General features: G+C 29.1%; 2 protein-coding genes across 8 annotated transcripts in view; one reads left to right on the top strand and one right to left on the bottom strand.

Annotated features, from left to right (window-relative positions):
* The first annotated feature begins 927 nt into the window (after nt 1-927).
* On the top strand, nt 928-15468 carry LOC107436485 (uncharacterized). 2 transcript variants are annotated; one of them, XM_043040172.3, is made up of 3 exons: nt 928-1098; nt 11875-12206; nt 15333-15468. In XM_043040172.3, exons 1-2 carry the CDS (start codon nt 1075-1077, stop codon nt 12184-12186), a joined length of 336 nt encoding a protein of 111 aa, XP_042896106.2. In that variant the 5' UTR covers nt 928-1074; the 3' UTR covers nt 12187-12206; nt 15333-15468. The 2 variants fall into 2 exon arrangements, with proteins under 2 accessions (XP_042896106.2, XP_071035522.2); XM_071179421.2 differs by lacking the exon at nt 928-1098 and adding an exon at nt 5528-5630.
* Nucleotides 15305-22673, bottom strand: part of LOC107436484 (CD109 antigen) — a 142897-nt gene continuing 135528 nt past the window's right edge. For all 6 annotated transcript variants that reach the window (XM_071179413.2, XM_071179417.2, XM_071179419.2 and 3 more), the window contains 3 exons: nt 19615-20562; nt 18131-18236; nt 15305-17051 (listed from right to left, as the gene is read on the bottom strand). In XM_071179413.2, coding sequence (XP_071035514.2) covers nt 16864-17051; nt 18131-18236; nt 19615-20562 — 1242 coding nt within the window. In that variant the 3' untranslated portion in view covers nt 15305-16863. The remainder of the gene's footprint in view (nt 17052-18130; nt 18237-19614; nt 20563-22673) is intronic.

The raw sequence follows: 22673 nt of genomic DNA, 5'->3' as shown, positions 1-22673 counted from the left end.
CCACAGTTATCACTGCACACTTACGGAGAAAAATTATTTTCGCGCGAGCTTGCAGACATCGATGTACTATCGGGAACAATGCTCAACATGGCGCACATAGAGATCGATGTCAACGATGCATCGGGAACTATTGTAGGCATCTCAGTAAATCAAATATCCGATGCTTCGAAAAATTGCCAATCCAAACATCGGATCAGTGATGGAATCGATATTTTCCGATGCATCTATTTATCGCCCAGTCCTACTCGTTATACAGTATAATTGGATGCCTGCTTGATGTCAACAGTACATCGGGAAATACCGTACGAATCTCAGTAAATCAAATTTCCGATGCTTCGAAAAATTGCCAATCCAAACATCGGATCGTTGATGGAATCGATATTCTCCGATGCATCGATTTATCGCCCAGTCCTACTCGTTATACAGTATAATTGGATGCCTGCTTGATGTCAACGATACATCGGAAAATACCGTACGAATCTCAGTAAATCAAATTTCCGATGCTTCGAAAAATTTCCAATCCAAACATCGGATCGGTGATGATTGCATGGAATAGATAATTTCCGATGCATCGATTTATCGCCCAGTCCTACTCGTTATACAATATAATTGGATGCCTATTTGATTTTTTTTTAATTCACCTTCTCTCATATTGCATGATTTAGTAAACACAAAAACATTTGCACAAAGGGCGCAGTTAAAAACACTTCTTTTTCATCTTATAAGTTCATGATGCTTTTTGGGAGATGGGAACTGCGACGCCTTCCGTTTGTTTGGGATACTGCGTCACTGTTCGATGATTCCAGTAAGTGCTGCTCAATTGGTGGTTATTGAAGCTTAAAAGTCTAAAAAGAAAGAAAAGAAAGAAGAAACCACAAAGGGAACAAAAGGGAAAGTTTTAAGAAAATAATCCGTCACGTGCGTTAGGTGTTGAATGTAATTTCTTACCTCAGATCTTACGGGTATATAAAGTGATTACCTTTCTCTTTTGCCTAACTTTTTGATACTTGATTTGCGCTAATCGGAAGTGACTGATTTTGTGATTTTTTTTACTTGTATTTTGAATATTTGAAGATGTTTTCATTGAAAATATGCTTGGTAAGTAAGAACATTAAATGAATATTTTTCGTAGTATGTTTCATGAAAAAAATAGTAAAGCTGTGATTAATAAATATGCTCTCCTCTTTCTATGATGTTAATCGTAATAATGAATTTTTAAATAAATTTTAACCAAAATATTTCAAACTTGACTTTTTTTCCAAAATTAAAAAGGTTTAGCTGTAATATGTGAAATAATATCTAGAACATTAAAAGTTGTAAGTATTTTTTTTTAAAAATAAAATTTTGTTTAGTTTTTCTTCTTTATTTATTTTCAAGTAATGATAAAACTGAAAAGTACTGATAATATTTTGCTGTCATGAATATTCTAAAAAAACTTTAAAACAACGTTCTTTAAAAACTATAAGAAAATAACTGTTTAAAATTTGTAGCGTTTGTGATGTTGTCTACAAGAAATAGATTTCTGATGCTTAATTTTAAAATAAATAAATAATAATTACGTTGTTTGAACTTAAAATTTCGTTGTATCTTTTACAAGCTAATATCAGATAATACTGAAAATAATTTTATGCATAAATATTGCTTTTCCAAGTAAATTTTGCTAAGAAATTCGCTTCAAAACATAAATATTTTAGTTATATAAAAATAATGATCATAAATTATAAAAAATAATTTTATTAATTTTTATATACTTATATTTTACATAGTTATATTTTACTTAGTTTAATCTTTTTATACTTTTAAAACTATTACATTTTGTTTTCAAAAAAATTTAAAATTGCAAAATCTTTAAAAAAAATAATGAATTTGCCAAATTGCATAGAAATTATTCTAAATTGTCTCTGATTTACTTTTACTTTTTTTACACTCAATTACAAAAAAGGGAGAAAAATTAATTTATATAATTTACTATTGTTACTTAATTTTCAGAACATTCTCAATACCTGGAATTGTACTCAACAAATTTTTGTACAGAATAGACAGTAGCGATTATTGAAAATGCATTACTTACTTCTGCATAAATATGTTATTATGAATTAAAATTAATTAATTGGAAAAAAATGTATTTTTACAAAGAAAATTAATTGTATTATTGTTTTTTTACATCCAATTTTTAATAATAGATTTTGTATGAGATTTAAAACGAAAGTAAATGCTTAAAATCATAAATATCATATCTGTTTAGTTGCATTTTTCTTATTTTTAATATTTACTTTTTTTTAGTTTTTTATTGTTTTCGTTTAAATTTAAAGTAACTGATGAAAGTAATGTTATAGTATTACCACAAAAAAGTATGAAATAAAATGAAAATTTATGTTTAAAGGAATTAATTAGAAATTGTGAGAAACATTTGCGATGTAATTTTTAGAGTGATGTTTAAATTTAGAAGACACAATGATTCTTAAAGAAAATTTTATACTGTCTGCATATAAAATCAGTTTAAAATTCTCAGCAAGAATAAAAATAAATATTTTTGAAAAATAAGTTCTTATAGGTAATTTATTTAAAGAGAAAATGTATTTTGGTGTTACGCAAGGGATGTCTAACTTTAATCTATTTCTTTTCCAATTTTTTTGAAGTTTTATTTCATGAATATCAATATAGACAGCCTTATCTCATAGTAACTACTTTAAATATTATTTCAAGAATCTTTATTTTTTCTATTTTAGTGTTTTAAGCACCAATATATTAGAGCTGCAATAACAAATTTCCTAGTGTCCCTATTCATTTTGTTAAAGAACAATAATTTCTTGATTTGTCTACAAAAATATCTTTAGAAAAATATCTTGCTGTCTGTCTATGGAGATTTCATAATAAATTATTTAAAAATATAATAAATTAAAATATTATTAAATAAAACATAATTAAATAAAGCATAACAAGAATGAATGTTATAAATCAATATTTTTAGTAGTCTACGTGTATTATTGGCACTACGAAAGAGAGCATTTTAAATCTTAGAATAACCACTCACGCACGCACACAAATACAGGGTTATTCATAATTCCCTCCGCCTGTAAACGCCATTTTTCTTTACTGCAACGGGCTTCAGTGGTACATGTTACTGCCAGCTACCGGCAACTGCTTAAATTAAAACTTGAATACTTTCGGAATAATTTCATGTGTTCTTTTTTGCCATATTCGTCTTCGTTTTTTTACTATAACGCTTCGAAACCCCGGAGGGAATTATGAATAAGCCAGCATAATATTGAATTAAAAGGATAAGTAACGGCAGTTGGAGACAGTTGGGCAGTTGCATTGGTTTTCAGACGTTAATTTTTATAAAATATATTATGATTTTTTTTTTTTGTGCAGTGTTTAATTTTAAAAAAACTACAAAACGGAACGACATAAATTAGCATGAATATAATGATTGGTTTTTAACAAGAAATGATTTAATAGAGAGCCTTTACACGAAAAAGGGTGTAGGGTGAGACATTAAATATGCTTCTTAATTTTATAAGATTTTATTTTGAAGTAATATTTTTTTCCGAGTTTTGCCCTCGAAATATTTAAGGAATGCCTGCAATCTGGAAGATAGGGTTACAGTGATTAGTAAGGAGAGATGTCGAAAATTTGTGCTTAATTGTTTTGCTTACTTCTTTTTATCTTTAGTAATTTTTAAAACAATTTATAAAATTTTTACGAAATAATATCCATAGTCATTTTCTTAATGATCGAAAAAACTTGGGATTGTTAAACATAGTTTCATTTAAATCCTTTTAAGGGGTATGTAGGAGGTTTAAATTACTACACATTTTTGGTGGCGACATCTGGAATTTTAACTAAATGGGTTAAAAAGTTTATCCCTTTGACGCAGATTTTGTGTTAAATATATTTTTCATACTTTTTTCATTGTTTTATATCAATTTAGGTAGAAATTTAGCATTTTTAATAATTTATGGCTATGAACTATAGCATGAAATACCAATGTCTTTTTTATACGCTAAAGTTACAATTTTCCAATCACGGCTCACTTCCAAACAGTCATTTTCAGAATTTTATCTAATTTTCAGTTATTTGGATCTAAAAGAAACAGTTGTTCATCATTAAAATTTTTTTAATTTGCAAATTCAATCATTAATAAATTTTCGAATATGAAAAAAAAAGTTTTTTTTGTCTAACTCCTTTTTATGTGGATTTTATATTTTAATACAAACACAATAACGATAATTTAGCAGATTTCTTTTTAATAACTATTAAACTGTTTTCAAAATTAAAAAATACCAAAATGTATTTTCGCTTGTAGTTAGAGGGTCAGGAGAGAAAATATACAAAGGAGGCACCGGTAATCCATTTGCTTCAAAATATTATTACTAAATTAGCATTGAAAATTATATTTAAATGTTCACAAGTCTAAAACTATTTCACTGATTTTGTTTGAATCTTGGATTTTCTATTTAAATTTGTATTGTTTACGAGAACAAAAACATTTTATTTTAAACTAATTTGCTTTAAACCGTTAAATAAAAAAAATAATGAATGTTAATTCAAAACTGTTATTCTCATTTTAAATATCTGAAAGAGTTTCTACAGATTAGCATAAAGGCTTTCTAATAATTTTTAATAGATAATTTAATAATAATAATTAATTTAATAATTTTTATCTAAAAATATTTTTTTATTCACTCATTAATTTGAGAAAAACACTAATTAAAAAACTGAAACTAACAGGACCTATAATCACAAGATTTCAATTATCCCCCTTATTTTGATGGATGGATAAAAATTCAAATATTTTAAAAATTACTATATTTTAGATTGCCATTATCCTTAAATATACCTATAGCATCTTAGTATGTAAAAGTTCGATAATTTGATTAAAATTTTCCGGCAATGTAACTTTTGTTTCATATTATGCAATATGATATTGACAACCTTTGAGAAAAGCAGAAGTACTAACTTTCATAAATGTTTAAATTTTTTCTAAAGGAAATTTCATTTGGCAATTTTTTGGCAAATAAACCTTTATTTAAATTTTTCAGAAAAAAAGTTTGTCAAAACTTGAATACGGGAAATAAATTAGGCTTCTGTAAAGGTATTAATAATTGGACACAGTGAGTTCAAATTTGTACTTGTTTATCGATAAAGCTTAACTATTTATCGCTCGTTTGTTTTTACTCAATTCGCTGAATTTGTCAATTTTCTTTCATAAAAGTTTTTTATTGATGATTAACTAACACATTTCTCTGAACTCCAATGATTACTGTCATTTTAAAAAACATGAACAACTTCATCATTTTGAAACAAATAGTCGTTTGTCCTTTTTTATAAAATAGTATTTCGTATATTCTTAATAGCAATAAGCGTCAAAAATCACACTTGAGTTCAATGAAGTAAAATTTCAACTTCCGCTTTCACATTTGCAATTTTGAATCACAAAAAAATAAAAGAGAATTTTATTCTACCCGGAAACTATTTTTGCTATTATCTCTTCACTTCACTTAACTCCTTCACCGAAATCGTTTGGGTTCTATAAGTGCAAATTACCCATAGCCAAAATGAGATTTTTTGAACAATAGAAAAATACATAAGGCAATTATAATGGAAAGATAATAATGGATTTTTATGTAAGTAATTTGTGGAAGTGTGCATTTTTTTTTTATTTATGATACATGCTCTAAAATCTTGATCAAATACTCATAGGAAACTTCGACGCGGAATAGAACTACTGTTTTCCTTGTTTTTTAAAATCAAGAATACTAATTTATAAATTTTTTCAACATTTCTAAATTTAGATTTTACACTATTTTATTCCTTTAATAAAAAAAATGATTTTTTTTTCAAATTACGATCAATTTTGTGTTCATTTTTATGATAATATGAATAAGTTCCTGTTTAAATAATGATTCTCCAATTTGAATTAAAAATTCCTCTTACGAAACAAGTTTATGATGCTTTACTATAAAACTTTTCTCTGATAAAGTTTTGATTAAAAAATTTGAATATATTGAATTTTAATACATTACAATATTTTCCGTGTAATGTGTTCAAAAATTTTTGTAAATAATTAATACTTTGAAAGATACAGAATAGGCATATTGAATAAAATTATGTATAGATTACGCATTCTATTTTTAGATGAATTCTAATACCTACCAGAAAAGCAACTGTAGGCATAACCAATTATATTTAAATATTATTTTTCAAAACTTCATAAATAAATAAAGAAAAAAGATCTTGTTCTTTAATAAATCTATGAAGATAATATAGATAAAAATCTATTAGATTTCTGCGTAGATAAAACTGATAAAATTATTATTTTAGAATGCATATTCTTCAAACTCAAGCTGCGCATTCTAAATAAACATTTAGAATACATATTGTGTTTATTAATCTCATAATTAAAAATAGTAATGTAAAAAAAAAAATCGAAACAAATTACGATATAAAGTACCGGTACTTTGGGTGCATCGTTCATGAAAGTCATTTTTACCGTAAAATATATCGTAGTAATTTTTACAGAAATATTTATTTACTCTGAGTAATTTAATTATTTTAAGGTAATTATTACTGTAAAAATTACAATATATAAGATTTTTTGTTTTGTAATATGTTGCAGTAAAGAAGAATTTTACGTACTTTTTACAGTAATATTTATTTTTGTCATGTTTTTTTAAGTAGTTTTTGTATAGCAAAAAATACTTTTAATCAAGAATTCTCAAAAATTGACCTCAAAAAATTACTCAAAAATTGACAAAGAATTCTCAAAAATTGACCTCAAAAAATTACTTGAAAAATTACTCAAAAATTGACCTTAGGCACTGGGTCTACTTGAAATGGTCACAGGCACATGGTGCGTAGCGTTTTTAAAAAGTGCTTAAAGGTGCTTATTTTCGATTTTCGCTATTTAAAAGCCCTTAAAGGTGCTTTTTTCATTGGTTTCTTTTTTAAAAAGTGCTTAATTTTCCCTTTTTAAAAATGAGATTTTTTTTTTCGTTACCATATCGATTTTCGCCACGTAATATGCAAAAGCGTGCTTTTCACATTGTTCTATTAAACGTTTGCACAATTCATTTCGGCGTACCGTCGGTCCATAGCGTATGAAAGCGCCAATTATTTTACTCGTTTGATGAAATACTTGCGTGTCGGTACGTGCGTCTACTGAGCTGGGTTCGGTGAGATTATTGCCTTCTCATGTGCAACTCTGTTGCATTTTGTAAGATATTCCCAATTTCAGACTTCATTTTCCACCCTCTGATATCGAACCGAAAAATCTCTCGATCATTTTACAACGGCTAATATAATCAAGAAAAGAGTTCTTTGTCAGAAACTAGTTATTTTCTCATGATCATGTAAAGTCTTTGCATTTTGTTAATGTATATAGTGCTTAAAAATATTTTTTGAGTGCTGAAAAAGTACTTAAAAGGTGTTTATTTTTTGTTGAAAGATTTGGCTACGCACCCGGCATCATCCTTCTCATCACAAAAGGACAGCACTGATTTTCTGTACTTGCTTTTTAAATTTTGAGCGTCTATCTAATCCACCCACCACTTTATCACTGTATTTACACATTTAATGTGTAAGGTGTGGTGTAATGACACACTTTACACATTTAACGTGTAAGGTGTGGCGTAATGACACACTTTACACATTTAATGTGTAAGTTGTGCCATAATGACACACTTAATATATTTGTTTAGAATTTTTGGTAGGAATGAAGTTATTAGAAATTAGGACATAGAGGCATCGCAAATTCATAATTACAGTAAATTTATAATCGCAAATTTATATTAACAGGAAAAAAACATTTTTAAAATCCTTATCTAGATCAGTCAAAACAAAAGTATAATTAAAATTAAGAATCAGTTCAGAAATCAAAGCCACAAATAAAAATTTATTTCAAAATAAATGTTTTCATATTTATATCGAGAACAAGTCGAAAGTCTCAGGAGTTTTATAACAGAATTTACAGAAACTAAAAATTGAAAGACAGTAAGCACACTTATACTGCACTTTTCTAAGAATTAAAGTATTAATTCAATAAAAAGAGTTGTCAAAAATTTTTCTTATACTTTTGAAATTTATTTTATTTAGGAGGATATTAGTTTCACATAAATAGAAAAAATATAGATAAAATACAATTTACACGAGGAAACATTTTAATCTTAATTTTAAGTAAGTGATATTATAATAATATTGAATAAGTGAAAATAATTGGCAGTTTTTTAAGCTTATGTTTCGTCTCGTCGCTGTAAAAACTATTTTTATTTTTATATTGGTCATAAATTCTTCCCACAAATTTAATTTAAAAGTAATTTTAAAAGTTGGAGAAAATTAACTATCATTAAATCGTTGCGTATAAAGTAAATTCTTAAATAAAGGAAAATGTAAAAAAAGAATGATCTTTTGCATTAATTTACTTATTTATTTAGCTTTTAATGCAAATAAAGGCGTGTGATTGCAGTTAATGAGCCGTGCAAAAAATAAAATAAGTTATCGAATAAGTATAGCGAAATGGTTCTTGACGAAAGGAAGAGGAAGAATTGTAACGATTTATTGCTTCCATCACTTGGGGGGAAAATGACATGAACTCGATTTGTTTGAATTTAAATAGGAAGCTAACTATATATAGTAAAACTGGTAAAATCTTAAATTGATTAAGCAAGATCAAATTTTTTAATCATGTTTCAAAAAGATCTTGCATTGTTTTAATTGGAGTGTGAAATTGAGTTAAAAAACTTTTTATTTTTAAGATGTACGATAACTTTTAAGGTGATTTCCTTTTAAAATAAAAATAAAAATTAAAAAAAAAAAATTTTTTTTTGATTTTATGTCTAAAATACTCTTTTGTTTTTTCATAACTTAAACAAGCTATTTCTCGAAAATTAATTTCTCTTTATTGAAAAAAAAAAAAAAAAAAGAGTTGGGATCGTTTTTTTAGAAAATTTTCACCTTGCTTGCCTTTGTACTCTCAATACGCAAAAATTGTTGGAAGAAAAAATCTGAAAATTTGAGGATTTTAGAGAAATATTTAAGGAACATTTTGGTATGAAAATGTTATTGATTCGACCATTAATGCTCAAGTCATTAGTTGTCAAATTTTAAGACTTTTATTTCAATTAAATTCAATGTAATTCAGATTCAAAAATCATAGTTCAAAACCAACTGAACTATAAAAAAATTCCGGATCAAATTAAGGTAAAATGTACCGGCACTCAAAGTGCTCGCGCTTTTAACGGTAAAATCAACTTTTACCTAAACATATTATGGAACAAAATTTTTTTTTTCTCTTATTTTTTACAGTAATAAAAAAATACAGTTATATATATATATATATATATATATATATATATATATATATATATATATATATATATATATATATATATATATATATATATATATATATATAAACTAACTATACTATATATATATATATATATATATATATATATATATATATATATATATATATATATATAAACTAACTATACTATATATATATATATATATATATATATATAACTATATATATATATATATATATATATATATATAAACTAAATGGTAGAGAAACAAGAATGGTAAAAGCAAATAGTCGTTGTCAAGACACATCTATTGCTATAAATGCGATATTTCTGAATAAAGAATAATTACCCTAAGATAAAAGTTATTCTTTATATGTGTCGATATCGCAAAAAACCTTATGTTGTACAAAATCATGAAATAAAAGAAAAATGTAAAAGGAAATCAAACTTACCGGCGTGAATTAAAACGCGGTTTAGGTTTAAAAGTACAATAATAAAACAGTTAACAAAAATCGCGAAGATGTAAAATATTGCTTATAGCTTGAATCGAATATAATAAAATTAAAAAAACATTTGATCGAAGAAGAAGAAAAAAATGTTTAGGTAAAATATTAGTGCTGCCATCTATGAGAAACAATTAGTAAAAAGGTAATAAAATTGAAATAATAATAAAAATGTTTAACGGATTGAATAAATTAGCAGTCTTAAAAAAAAAAAAAAAAAAAAAAAAAAAACATTTATAGGGAAATTAATTTAAAAGTCAGTCTGTCAGGATAGAAAGCCGTTTATAGACTTATCCTTCATTCATAAATTCTAACATAATTTTACAGAATACACATATCCATCTTTCATAGGGTGACTTATTTAAAAATCAGAGCCTGCATACAGGAATAGAAAACCGTTTATAGGTTTTATTCTTCATTCATACAACCTTACATAATAAATCGTATATATATATATATATATATATATATATATATATATATATATATATATATATATATATATATATATATATATATATATATATATATATATATATATATATATATATATATATATATACGATTTCCGGATTCTTTGGAGAAAAGTAAAAAAACTGATAGTAGTAAAAATATAAATTTTTGTAACCGCCTACTCTTATGACTGAAGATAAAAAAACCTCGCTTCACTTTTTTTTAAAACAATTTTGCAGAAAAAATTAAACCTTAGTAGAATTTAAAAAGGTAAGGAAATTTTCATCCATTACAAAATAAACAATAAACTGACTCATTTACTTTCTTTAATCAATATTAGCTAATTTGAGTAATACTTATTAAAAATTTCAAATAAAAGAAAACATTTTTGGTTAATTAATTAACTTATAAAATGTATGGTTGATTTAACTGTTAAATCTTCATTTCGCAAACAGGTATGAAAAGAGAAATGAAACATTTTTAATGAATAAAACAGAAAATATCTTTACTTTCGGAATTGTCTTTAATAAATCAGAAAAACAGCTGTAATGTTGACTAAAAATTAGTAACCATAAAGATTATAAATAAATGTGTGTAAACTTTATTATGCTAGACAAAAAAAAATTATGTTCTATTTTTGTTCCTTACTATTAATACACAGTTTAAGTCAATTCTACAAGATATTTTGCAATTCGACACAAATTTACAAATTTTTAGATTGCTGTAAGCAGTTATATATTATTGCAACGTTATCTTTTTCCTTAAACACGTACTTTTAAATAAATTTTACAAGACTGTAGTAGAAGTATTTTGACATTACAACGTAAATTGTTGAACATATGTGCATGCGTTCAAGTCTATGCCTATAAGTTTCTTTACATGGTTACATACATAGCTCTTCACACATGGTGAGTAGCGTTTTTAAAAAATGCTTAAAGGTGCTTATTTTCGATTTTCTTTTTTCAAAATCCTTTAAAGGTGCTTTTTTCATTGAGTGTTTTTAAAATCTGCCTAATTTTCCCTTTTCGAAAATGAGATTTTTTTCTTTATCATGTGATTTTCGCCACGCATTACGCAAAACCGAGCTTTTCACACTGTTCTATTCAACATTTTCGCAATTCATTCAACCACAATCTATCTCGGCCTACCGTCGATCCATAGCGTATGAAAGCGCCTATCATTTTACGTGCTTGATGAAATTCTTGTGCGCCTACTTAACTGGGTTCGGTGAGATTATTGCACTCTCATGTACAACTTTGCTACATTTTGCAAGATATTCTCGATTTCAGGCTTCACTTTCCACCCTCTGATATCGATCCGAAAAATCTCTCTATCATTTAATAATGGCTAATATAATCAAGAAAAGTGTTCTTTGTCAGTTCTTTCTCATAGTTCTTTTCTCATTTGATCATGTAAAATTTTTAAAAACTATTTTGCATTTTGTTAATGTATATAGCACTTAAAAATATTTTTTAAGTGCTTAAAAAGTACTTAAAAGGTGCTTATTTTCTTCTGAGAGATTTGGATATACATCCTGTTTACATATTTCTTTACATTGTTACATTTCTTGCAATATAGCATTTTAAATTTTATTATTTGTATTTCAGCTCATCGCAATGGCCTTCATTCTTGTATCGAGAGCTGCTAATGCCGGCATCTTAGGCCACAGTGGAGTGGTGTTTCATGTGGATAAACATGGTCATTGGGGAGGACATAGCTCTCACTATGACTACAGATTTTACCCTGAGAAGAGCCTTCTGGGATACCTCATGGATCATCACCACATGGTAGATAATCACAATATGGTGGATGATCACCATATCGATGATGATCCATATTCTCTCATTCCTGATCATGGTTACCATGGGACATCGGATCCATATTTTTACTATGCTGGAGATCATCACACTTACCACTGATTATTGAATAGTTGAAAAAGGTAACAAAAATTTCTGCATTTTTTTTAATATTTGATTTTCATCCATAACGTAGATGTTGAGACGGGATAGCCTGGTTGGTAGAGAGTTGGGCCCATGTATAAGATGTCGTGAGTTCGATCCTCTTATACATGGTATACATGGATCTCTAGTAGTTAATGGTGACTAGAGCAAGTTAAGTCTGTTAGATCATAAAATTTTCCATGTTCGCACAACAAATCAATACGTCAGGGGATGCTGAATTGGAGATAGATCATTCTCTGGTTCAGGTCAAAATTAAGATTTGTGAATGAACAAAGGGATATATGAATGGGTTCACCCTATAACCAGGTTGCGACGTGTGCGTGGTTGAAGTCGTATTCTTGGCCACAGATGGCTCCACTGAAAATCGAAAATCACACCCTCTACCTTAATTTCGCCTGGCTTCACAAAGCAGGCTTGGCAAGTGGCACCAGAAACAAGAACGTATATATTAATGATGACTTATGAACGATTCTCAAGTTTGAGGCATTTTCGAAACTGAAATTATTTTAAAAATAAAATTAAATTTCATCATTGTTGATTTTAGCTCTGATTCTTATTTACGTCTTGCACACGATTTTATGGTTGGCATCAAAATTCAATTAAAGTTCAGTCTGGTGGGGATTTTATAAGTCATCAGTAAGTTAAAAAATACATATATATATTAACAGAGCTAACAGATCGGGCAATTTTACATAAATAATTTTTTTCGTACCAAGTGTAAACTTTTTAGGCTGAAGACGTTATACACAAACTTTTTCAAACTTTAGAAAGTTGCTAACATACCAGGAAACATTACAAAAAAAATTATCTATAGAAAAATCTAAAAATCTTCAAAAATAATCTTTCATCTCACATACCGAATCATGAAAGCAATATTAAAAAGTGGTAGTAATATCTACTAAGTAATTTTAAAAACAATTATCTTTGATAACAGACCTGACAGTAACAAACCTGACACTTCTCTTGAATAACACAAAACAGTTAACATATCCCAGGAAATTAAAAAGAAATGAAAGATATCTTCTACATTTGTGATTGTGAAGAAAAATCAAAGATATCTTCTACAACTTACTACTTCTACACAAAATGAATCTTTTAAAATACATAGGTGTTTTGCATTTTACTTTATAGAAATTGGTAAAATATAAAAACGAAATTTGACTTTGCCGTTTCGGACGCCCCCCCCCCTTTTTTTTCTGTGATTGCTCGAAAATTTATAGAAAACAAAGTGTTTGAAAATTCTTTGCCCGTTTATTCCCATCGTTTCAATTTGACACTCTTTCGTACTTCAAATTTTTTGTCACCAAAATTGTTAAGCGATGCTAAATTACTAAGATTGTTGCCAAGTTGTAAGCAATTTTCCAAGTCGAGCCTTTTTTCGATGCATTCGACGTTTGAATCAGGTAAGAATTTCACGACTATCTTGTATATTTTCTTCATGAACCATCCAGGATTCTTCTGAGATATTTAGCCTCATAAACAAATAATATTCATGAAATTATATACATATTTCAAATATTTAAATTTTATTTATTGATTTACAAATTAACATAAAGACATTTAGTTTCGTCAAAATGCTTCTATCAGCATCTATCTTGTTTAAGAAAATGGACTCTGGTCAAAAAGCGTGTAAAAAGCAAAAACCGTGCATGTTTTTTTCAAATACTGAAAAAAAAAAACATCAGTGATGTTTTCAAACATACAACTCTGTTTTATCAAAAACGAGTTCCACTGAGCATTTACTTCATGTTCTTTAATTATTTACCTTCGATAGTTACTCGCAATCGCAACGCCCAAACATGCCATCAGGGGAGTAGCTGGTTCCACGTCTTAACCCTTCCCTCTCTTCTTCTTCACAGTTGTATGGAAATACACTACGATATTTTCCCATTCCATAATATTTTGTGAATTTATTAAAGTATTTGTAAAATTTGTTAAAAATATTTTCTAAAATTTCTACGACGCTTTCTTTTAGAACTATGTTTAATGCAGCTTCCAATTCCATGTAGTGTCCTAACTGAAAAGTATTTAAACTATTTGAAAATCTAGAGAGAAATTAAAGTACTTCCTTCACCTATGACTGTCCACACGCTAATGGTGAAAGCATGCGAAGTGTTGTCATAGGTAGAGTTCTACCTCCTGCAGCTCATTTCGATCGCCAATGTCAGATAAGCAAGGTCAAAAAGACATCTTCAAATTACTGCTTTAAAATTATCTAAGACCATGAGCTAATTTTGCTTGTAATGAAGCTTTTAAAAAGTGAAACCTGAAAGTAAAAGTGTCAAATTAACGGTAATTGATATTTTAAAAAAAAAAACAGGAGAAGAAAATTAATGGAAAAAATTGCTTGATTGTGGCTAATCTTACCTTTCAAGTAAAAGACTGCCATCGATAGCTTCTTCATCGCTATTGAGTGCTACTGACTGAGTATAGTTAATCTTTATGTTAATGAGTATAAATTCTAAAATTGCGTTTTACTTTATCATCTAATAACGTTAAGTCACCGAGGTAGGCGAAAAATAATAAAAAATATGGGGTTTATATTGGATTCTTTATTTGTAATTACATCTGTAGACATGTATCTACCATTACAAAAATACAATTCCAATTCACTAGTATATAAGACTTGTTAACTTGTTTCAATGTTGGGGGACCTTTTCATAGATGAAGGTTGACATTGTGGATATCTACTATCATCACGTCTACTATCATCATGTGAAACTATATCACGTCTGGGTCACCCCACATTGGTGACCCGGACGTGATTGCTCCTGTGTCGCCTTTAGCAGTCGAGTGAACACGTTGTGTGCGATCGAGATTGAGTAGCAACAGCACGAGGAGGTAGATAACTGCCTTTCTACCTATCCCCACAGCATCTATCTTTGAATTTTGTGTATGATAGCTATAGATAGCCCTATATTAGTCCCTGATGATAGCGTAGTTTTGATTAAAACTTATTTATTGATTCTTTTTCTCTTTTTTATCCCGTACGAATGACGGGAAGTAAGATAGTAGGATATAAAAAAAGCTAGCATTAAAAAATAATTTGAAATATTCACAAAATACAAAAAAGCAATTCATTGAGTAATATTTTTTATTTACAGGTTCTGCATTGTTTGCTAACATGATAACAGATTGTGGTGAAAACAAAACTGCAGTACTTTTAAGGATGATTTCTACAAATGTTGCTATCACGATTTAGCTGAAATATAATGTGCCACACAATTGTTATATTATACATATTTTTTTGAGATATTTTTTATGAGTTTATGAAAAATTCATCTTTTAGTGTAAATTACTTTATGTACATAGATCATAATACATCATAAAATAAATTCACTCATTTTTTACAATGTCTTTTTGTTTCATTCTTGCAAAGAACACTGAGCATAAAAGCATGGTCAAAACTGCCAGAATACGGTAAAATTTACCGTGTTTTTGTCTCTATGGGAACTAAAAAAGGGACAGTAACTTTTACCGACGTGCTTTGGTAATGATTTTGGTAAAATTTTTTCCGTTTTATTCATCTTTTAGTGTAAATTACTTATTTATATATGCACGTATTAGTAATTCAAATTTTAGATGAATAAATTTTAAATACGAAATTCAACTCGAAATTCAATTTTAAAAACAACTTGGAAATTTGCAAAATAAAAATTATAACAAAGTGAATAATATAAGCTTTATTTAGATATAATTTAAATTAAAGCTTAGTAACGTGATAATGTTGTTTTAAAAAAAAAGCAATTTAGCGGGTGATACTCACCGTTGCATACATATTAGTTTTGCGTTCTTACTCATAAAATTATAAAAGTTTGTATAAATTCCGAAAAACATTTTCGGTAAAGTCCATATTTAAATTTTATTAGAAAATTCTTATGTACAATTTATATTACACAAAAGGAAATTGAAATACTTTTCTCCAAACTAGCAACAATTTTCTTCTCTCAAATATGACTAATGGCCTGATTATTTGGCTCAGTTATTTTCCCCATTAAAAATATCTCCAGGTCTTTAAAAACATTAGAAAAGGCCCAATTCCAGCATCATATAAATTTTGCCAATCAAAAGTACCATAATAATGTAAAATCAGAATAACTTTTCAGGAACTCCATGCTTATGAAAACACTTAAATTCATTACACTTGAAAAACTCATTGAAACTTACAATTGTAAAACTCATAAAAGTCGGTCTGTAATTCATTGTATCTAGATTCCCAATAGCAGCACTAGCGTAAGAATTGGCCTGTCACTCTTTGTATCCAGATTCCGAATAGCAGCACTAGCGTTGAAATTGGCCTGTCACTCTTTGTATCCAGATTCCAAATAGCAGCACTAGCGTAAAAATTGGCCTGACACTCTTCATATGCGGATTCCCAATATCTGCACCAACGCAAAAATTGGCCTGACTTTCTTCTTATCTGAATTCCCAATGGCAATTATACAATAAAATAACGTTTTAATTAACACAGATTTTAGACACACAAATATTATACGTGACATATCTAAAACAGAACAGTTATTGTGATTTTCAGTATGAAAATTTTCCTCTTCTTCTTTAATAGATGCACGGCTAATAAGATTTCGTAATTTTTGATGGTGGAATCTCTTGAAATAAAATGAAAGTTGCATTTCACTAAGGAACTTCTTTAAGTAGAAAATAAAATGAGAGTAAAAAGCAGGAATATGTCAAAAATATATTCCATTGCATAGTTATGCTATGGCTGAAGACAGGACAATATGGACACTGGTAGGAACCGCACACTTGGCACACACTCATCACAAAGAGATTATACATGTCCATCATCGTTTCATTGTATCTTTCTGAAATAGGAAGATTTTTAAGATATTAAAATTTGGTTCAAATTAAATACGTATCTCAATTTAGAATCTGGGGGGAAATATATTTCTAATTTTTAAAAAATAATTAAAAATTGGGTTACAATTGGCGTCTTCAGAAGAAGTGAAGTGATTATGCCTAACCATGTGGCTTAAATCAGATTTAATTGGATGCCTGTAAGCGATGTCACGTGTGTGTATCGAACCTGATTGGCTTTTGAATTGGCAAATGCCACGATTTACCGACGATGACGTCACTCGCAGGTGTCCGATTGCATTCACTGCGTTCCTCAACAAATACAACACTGACGAAGATTTTCAATAAGTGACAAGGCAGTAATTAAAAATATAATCTTTGAGGAAAGACACAGATGTTGACCTTAATTGATATTAAAAATATTACATTTAAAATTTTGATAAAAAACACGTATTGCTAGATGTTATTAAGACATATAAATATTTGTTTAGCTAAATCCATAGTATGAAAACAAGTATGAAGTTGAAAGCAAAATTACTAGAAATGTTGTAAATGACCCCCGTTAATGTTTTTATAATGTTCTTACAAGCACTGGAAAGCTTAATAAGATAATCGAAGATTTTAACTAACATTTATGGGGGAATGTTTTTGGTGTCTTATTCAATTTTTGCCTTTAAATCGGCGATGGATGTTGAGCAATCTACTTACACAACATATTTTAAATATCCCAATAGAAAATAGGCCAAAAGTGTCAAATCCTGACATCGGTGAGGTCACAGACCTTTGGTAATCTAGCAGACCCCGAAAAACTCTTTAAGGAAAGGCATGGTTACTGTCGATGTATAAACAGCGGCTCTATACTATCGGAACGAACAGCATCTTTCTGTGAGTTTTGACCGCCTAATTCTTGGCGAGAGATTTATGCTAGCCATGGAGCTACTTTCTCGTTTTTTGTGAGTTGCGTTTTATTTGGGTGATACTGTATGAAGGTTTGTCGTAATTTTTAATGAGTTAAAAAAATAGATGAAAATAAACGAAATGTATAATGGGCTGTATAAATGAGAAAATGTATGGTAATAAAGTATACCTGGTGCATAGTAGTCATACACTTTAACGGGCAAATACCGTGTCATATTTGCTACTGGAAACCAACGCTGCACTGTGAATTTGACACAAGTCGGAGTTATATCAAGCTATAAAGAAAGATACACAAGAATAAATCAAATTACCAACATATTTTTTATAAAATTACGCCGCTCTTACTACCAAAAAACAGGATTTATAAACTGCTTTTAATATCACATTGTATATAATACAGCTAAACAGGAAATGCCGTGCATACAATGTTGAAATAAGAATAAATCGAAATATGGTAATAATGTATGCAGATTTTTTTTGTAGAATCCTTATCAAACAGATGAATGAAAAACGTAACAAACCATGACAAAGTAACCTGATATAAATTATAAAAAACCACTTTTATTTTAGGATGGTATCAACAGTTAGAAGGTAAAAGACCTCAACATAGATCAAAATAGTAGTCCGACGTAATGAACATAAGCTGCGCAGTAAAGGTAAATAAAAAAGATGTCACAAGGTTCAGACGACTAAAGGATCGGATTTCTCGTTTATGGTAAACCGTGCTGAGGCCTTCTCTCTTCTAGGAGGTGTTGATAGTATCTTATTATCCGTTTTGTGGTGGGTTGAAATTGTACGTCGCTGTGCGATTTTAGTACTGGTTTTTAAGTTTCAGCAAATAAAATATTCAAAGATTACGAGTATTTTGGCCATACTATATTCTGTGCATCAATATTTTGAACCAGGAGAGATTTAAAACACATTATTTTGTCAAATTGGAGCTTCATATCAAGCAATACTTTAACGGCAGATTCTATAGTGTTTTTCTCCCACACTTTTAACAAAAACAAATTCATTTCCAGGGTTCGAACAGTCCTTAAAAATGTTTCATTGTTAGCAAAATTAAGAAAATAAAATGTATTTTATTAAGTTTGTATTTACCATTTTGCATAACATTTCCAAATGTATCGTTTCGCAAAATCTAATAAATGGAATTTTTACTATTAAAGAGAAAGCTATTAGAGAGAAACTCGTAAATTTCTTTATTAGAATACTAACATCAATTTTTGAACAAAACTGAATATTAATCACCAATTTTTTAACAGAATTGAATTTTTACACCATTTTTGAATTTGAAAAAAAAATATTATTAAAAAAAATAATCTTAATTTGTACGAAAAATTGATAGCTTGGTGGAAGTAGCTTATATCCGGCTATTGCGCTACCAAAATCAGCGGCTAATTGAGAAATCAATTATCTCCATGCTTTCTGCAACGCTGAAGTAGATTAGGTTCGCAAAAAAATCTTCCAGAAAGGCAAGTCTGTCCCAAAGTTTGATTCCGCAATTCATTTTAATCTGAGTGGGGCTCAAAACTACGGGGTTGAAAATTGATGGACGTGAATTTGATGTCGATCACTGTTTAACGCCGATGGCGAAGTAAAATAAAGAAAAAATATAAGAACAATTAAATATACGAAATATGCAATACTTACATATTCAAAATAAAAAGTAATTTTTCCTTCTTCAAAACGACCTTCCCTCAAATTACGAACTCTGTTCGAACGAACGTAACCGTGAAGTTCATGCTGTTCAATAATGTACCCAGTTGGCAAGTCCACTTCGAGAACGGCCATTCCGCTCATCCTGCTCTCGGACAGTAGGTTCCAGTTCTGACAAGATTGGTAAGTTATGTGAGAATTGTTGCGACCCCAGAAATAAATTGCCACGTCTAGATTAAAAGCAGGAATCGGAGGTGGCGTCATTAGATGCTTCCACTCCACGTTGTACTGCACCGATAGCTGCACCAGAGCCAACCCAGAACCTTGGGCTTTCACAATAACAGCTCCATAAGCGTTCGGAATTTCGACAGTTTGCAACTCAGAGTAGTTGTCCTCGTCAATCTGAAGTTGCTTCGAAAATCCAACGGTAGATGGCGACTCAACAGTCACTGTTACATCCATTACATCTCTGACCCTGGACTGAATGGCATACTCCATAAGAGCTTGCATGGCAATAATAGAGTCCTGAGTGGAAGCCCAGCCATTTGCCGTAGACCTCTGCGTATTCAGCCATTGAACGATCTCTCTTTGTATCACAGCTTGGCGTTTGACGTGAACCAACAAGGCGTAGGCTGTTGTTTCAACATTAACAGAATCATATTTATGTGGTAACCGTGGCATAACGTATGGTCTGTTGTTCTCGACTCTCGCCAAAGTTGGCAGAACGATGTCTTTGGACCAATATCGCGTACCTGCCACTTCCTTCATCTTACTGTCCAGAAAATTGAATGCGACTTCCCCATCGACGCTATTGACTAAAGTCAATGCGTAGGCAACTATTGCGATTTCATAGGGTTCTTTGGACTCTTTAACAGTATGCAACATCTTCTCCAGATATCTTTGGGCACTCCGTTTGGCTCTTGCAACTTTATTGCCTATGTCCTGAAATGCAATATCATATTAATCATATAACTTATTGTTAATGGCATTATTATTATTTTTTTTTTAAAAGGAAACATTGTGTAGTATTCAAAGAAAATTTCATCTAATTTCTCTTCGGCGCTATACCATTATGAAAAGTTTGATTAATGAAGGGGTCTGTCCAGACATTTTGTGAAAGATCCTGTTTTTGTAAAATTGTGAAAAAAAACTACTCATAATTTGTGAATATAAAATAAGCGTTAAGTCATATTCTTTCAACCAGGGTCCTGCTTTTGTGAATTTGTGCAAATAGGGTCCTGTTATTTCAAAAATTGCTAAAAACCTTTTCTAGAAGTTTTCAAATTGTAAATAGATACAAGATTCTGCTCAACAATTACTGCTACTAAATTAGAGATGCAACATGCAAATATTTGGTATTCAACCTATATTGCTCAACACAGAATATTCATTTTGGACGAATAATGGAAACAAAATCACTCACATTTTTAATAATTTCAAGTGACATATTTCAAATAACACAACTTAGTTATGTATCACTTTTAATGTGTTACGCATTAAGTAAATTTAAACAATTCTTAAATTTATAATATTTTATTTTTAAAATTGCCAGAAAATAATTTTCATTTACATAATATTCTATTAACTAATATTATGAATAAATATAAATTGATCAATTATTTATTTTCTAAAATATTTATCATTTAATATCAGTAAGAATGTGCACACGATGTTTGTAAAAGTAGAAATAGTTTCTTAGAATACTGCATTTGGAATTTAAACTTAGAGAAACTTGGAAAACTTAGTTCGTTTCGAACCGTCTTTCTTTTCTTTTCCCCTCGGGAAGGGTTTATTCGATTGACAAAACGATAATGAAGATAAACAAATTTGTGAAGGGTCCGATTAAGAGATAAATTATTTTGTGAAGGGTCTGTTTCTATGAAAAGATATTTTGTGAAGGGTCCGTTAACGGACCCAAATTTCTTCAAAACAGACCCCTGTAAAGTCATTAGTTTTTTCCATTGATATCAGGTTACTTTCCTCTCCGTTGGGCAATAGCAAATAAACACATCTGGGTAAAGTAATAATAACGTCTAAGAAGAAATCATCCTTATATGTCTTTGGATGTCTTAATGTCAGTCAAAAATTCATTTTCTTGTTAACATGTACCAGCACTGAACTGACTAAATTTTTTTTCTGAAAAATGTGTCACAGCGTGTTTAATTTGTTTACTATACATTTGCTTCTATCCAAGATCGAGTATTACCATACATTTTAGTTACCATACAAGACATACATTTAGTTACCATTACCATACAGAAGATTTCGAAAATGCCCGTATTAAAAGAGGAGAATAAACACTTAAAAATACCAAAAACTATAAAAGCATATCCAAACTATGACCAATCATTATTGAATTGGGTAAAAATATCAGCAATTAAACAGGGTGCGTAGCCAAATTATTCAACAAAAAATAAGCACCTTTTAAGCACTTTTCAAGCACTCAAAAAATATTTTTAAGCACTTTAAAAAATATCATAATTAGGCAGGGTTGGAAAGTTTTTGACAATTGACGGTTTTGTCTTGTTTTAACCGTTATGTCAACAAAAAAAACTTATGGCATTGTTTTTGACAATTGTCAAAAATCATGAAATTTTAAATCATGTAAAATGATTGTTGTTTTCATACGCTACGAACTGACAATACGCCGAAATAGATTGGGGTTGAATTAATTGTGAAAAGGTTGAATGTGAGCTGCGTCTTTTTGCATAACTCGAAGCGAAAATCAAGATAGAAAAGGAAAAATCTCATTTTGAAAAAGGGAAAATTAAGCTCTTTTTAAAAACATCTAATGAAAAAAGCATCTTTAAAGGCTTTTAAAAACGAAAATCGAAAATAAGCACCTTTTAGCACTTTTTAAAAACGCTGCGCATCCTGTTAAAGGAACAATTTACAATCTTTCTCTTTTCTCAGTGAGGCTAATTTAGGTTTTATTCTCCAATAAACTACTCTTGATTGTTTAAATCTTATTAATTTACGACCCCAATATACAATGTTTTTCTTTACTTCATCTTGCAAGGATTTTTTAAAATAAATAAAGAGGAAAGTTTAGA

This window comes from Parasteatoda tepidariorum, chromosome 1 (assembly GCF_982258835.1).
Source record: "Parasteatoda tepidariorum strain Cologne lab strain chromosome 1, Ptep-v5.0, whole genome shotgun sequence".
Classification (NCBI taxonomy): domain Eukaryota; kingdom Metazoa; phylum Arthropoda; class Arachnida; order Araneae; family Theridiidae; genus Parasteatoda; species Parasteatoda tepidariorum.
The sequence above is the reverse complement of the archived record's forward strand: the minus strand, read 5'-3'. Positions and strand labels throughout refer to the sequence as shown.

Excerpts from the sequence above, each read along its gene's own strand:
- LOC107436485 (XM_043040172.3), top strand. The coding sequence starts at position 1,075 with ATGTTTTCATTGAAAATATGCTTG. Across the intron at positions 1,099-11,874 it reads TTTCATTGAAAATATGCTTG|CTCATCGCAATGGCCTTCAT; the intron begins GTAAGTAAGAAC and ends TTTGTATTTCAG.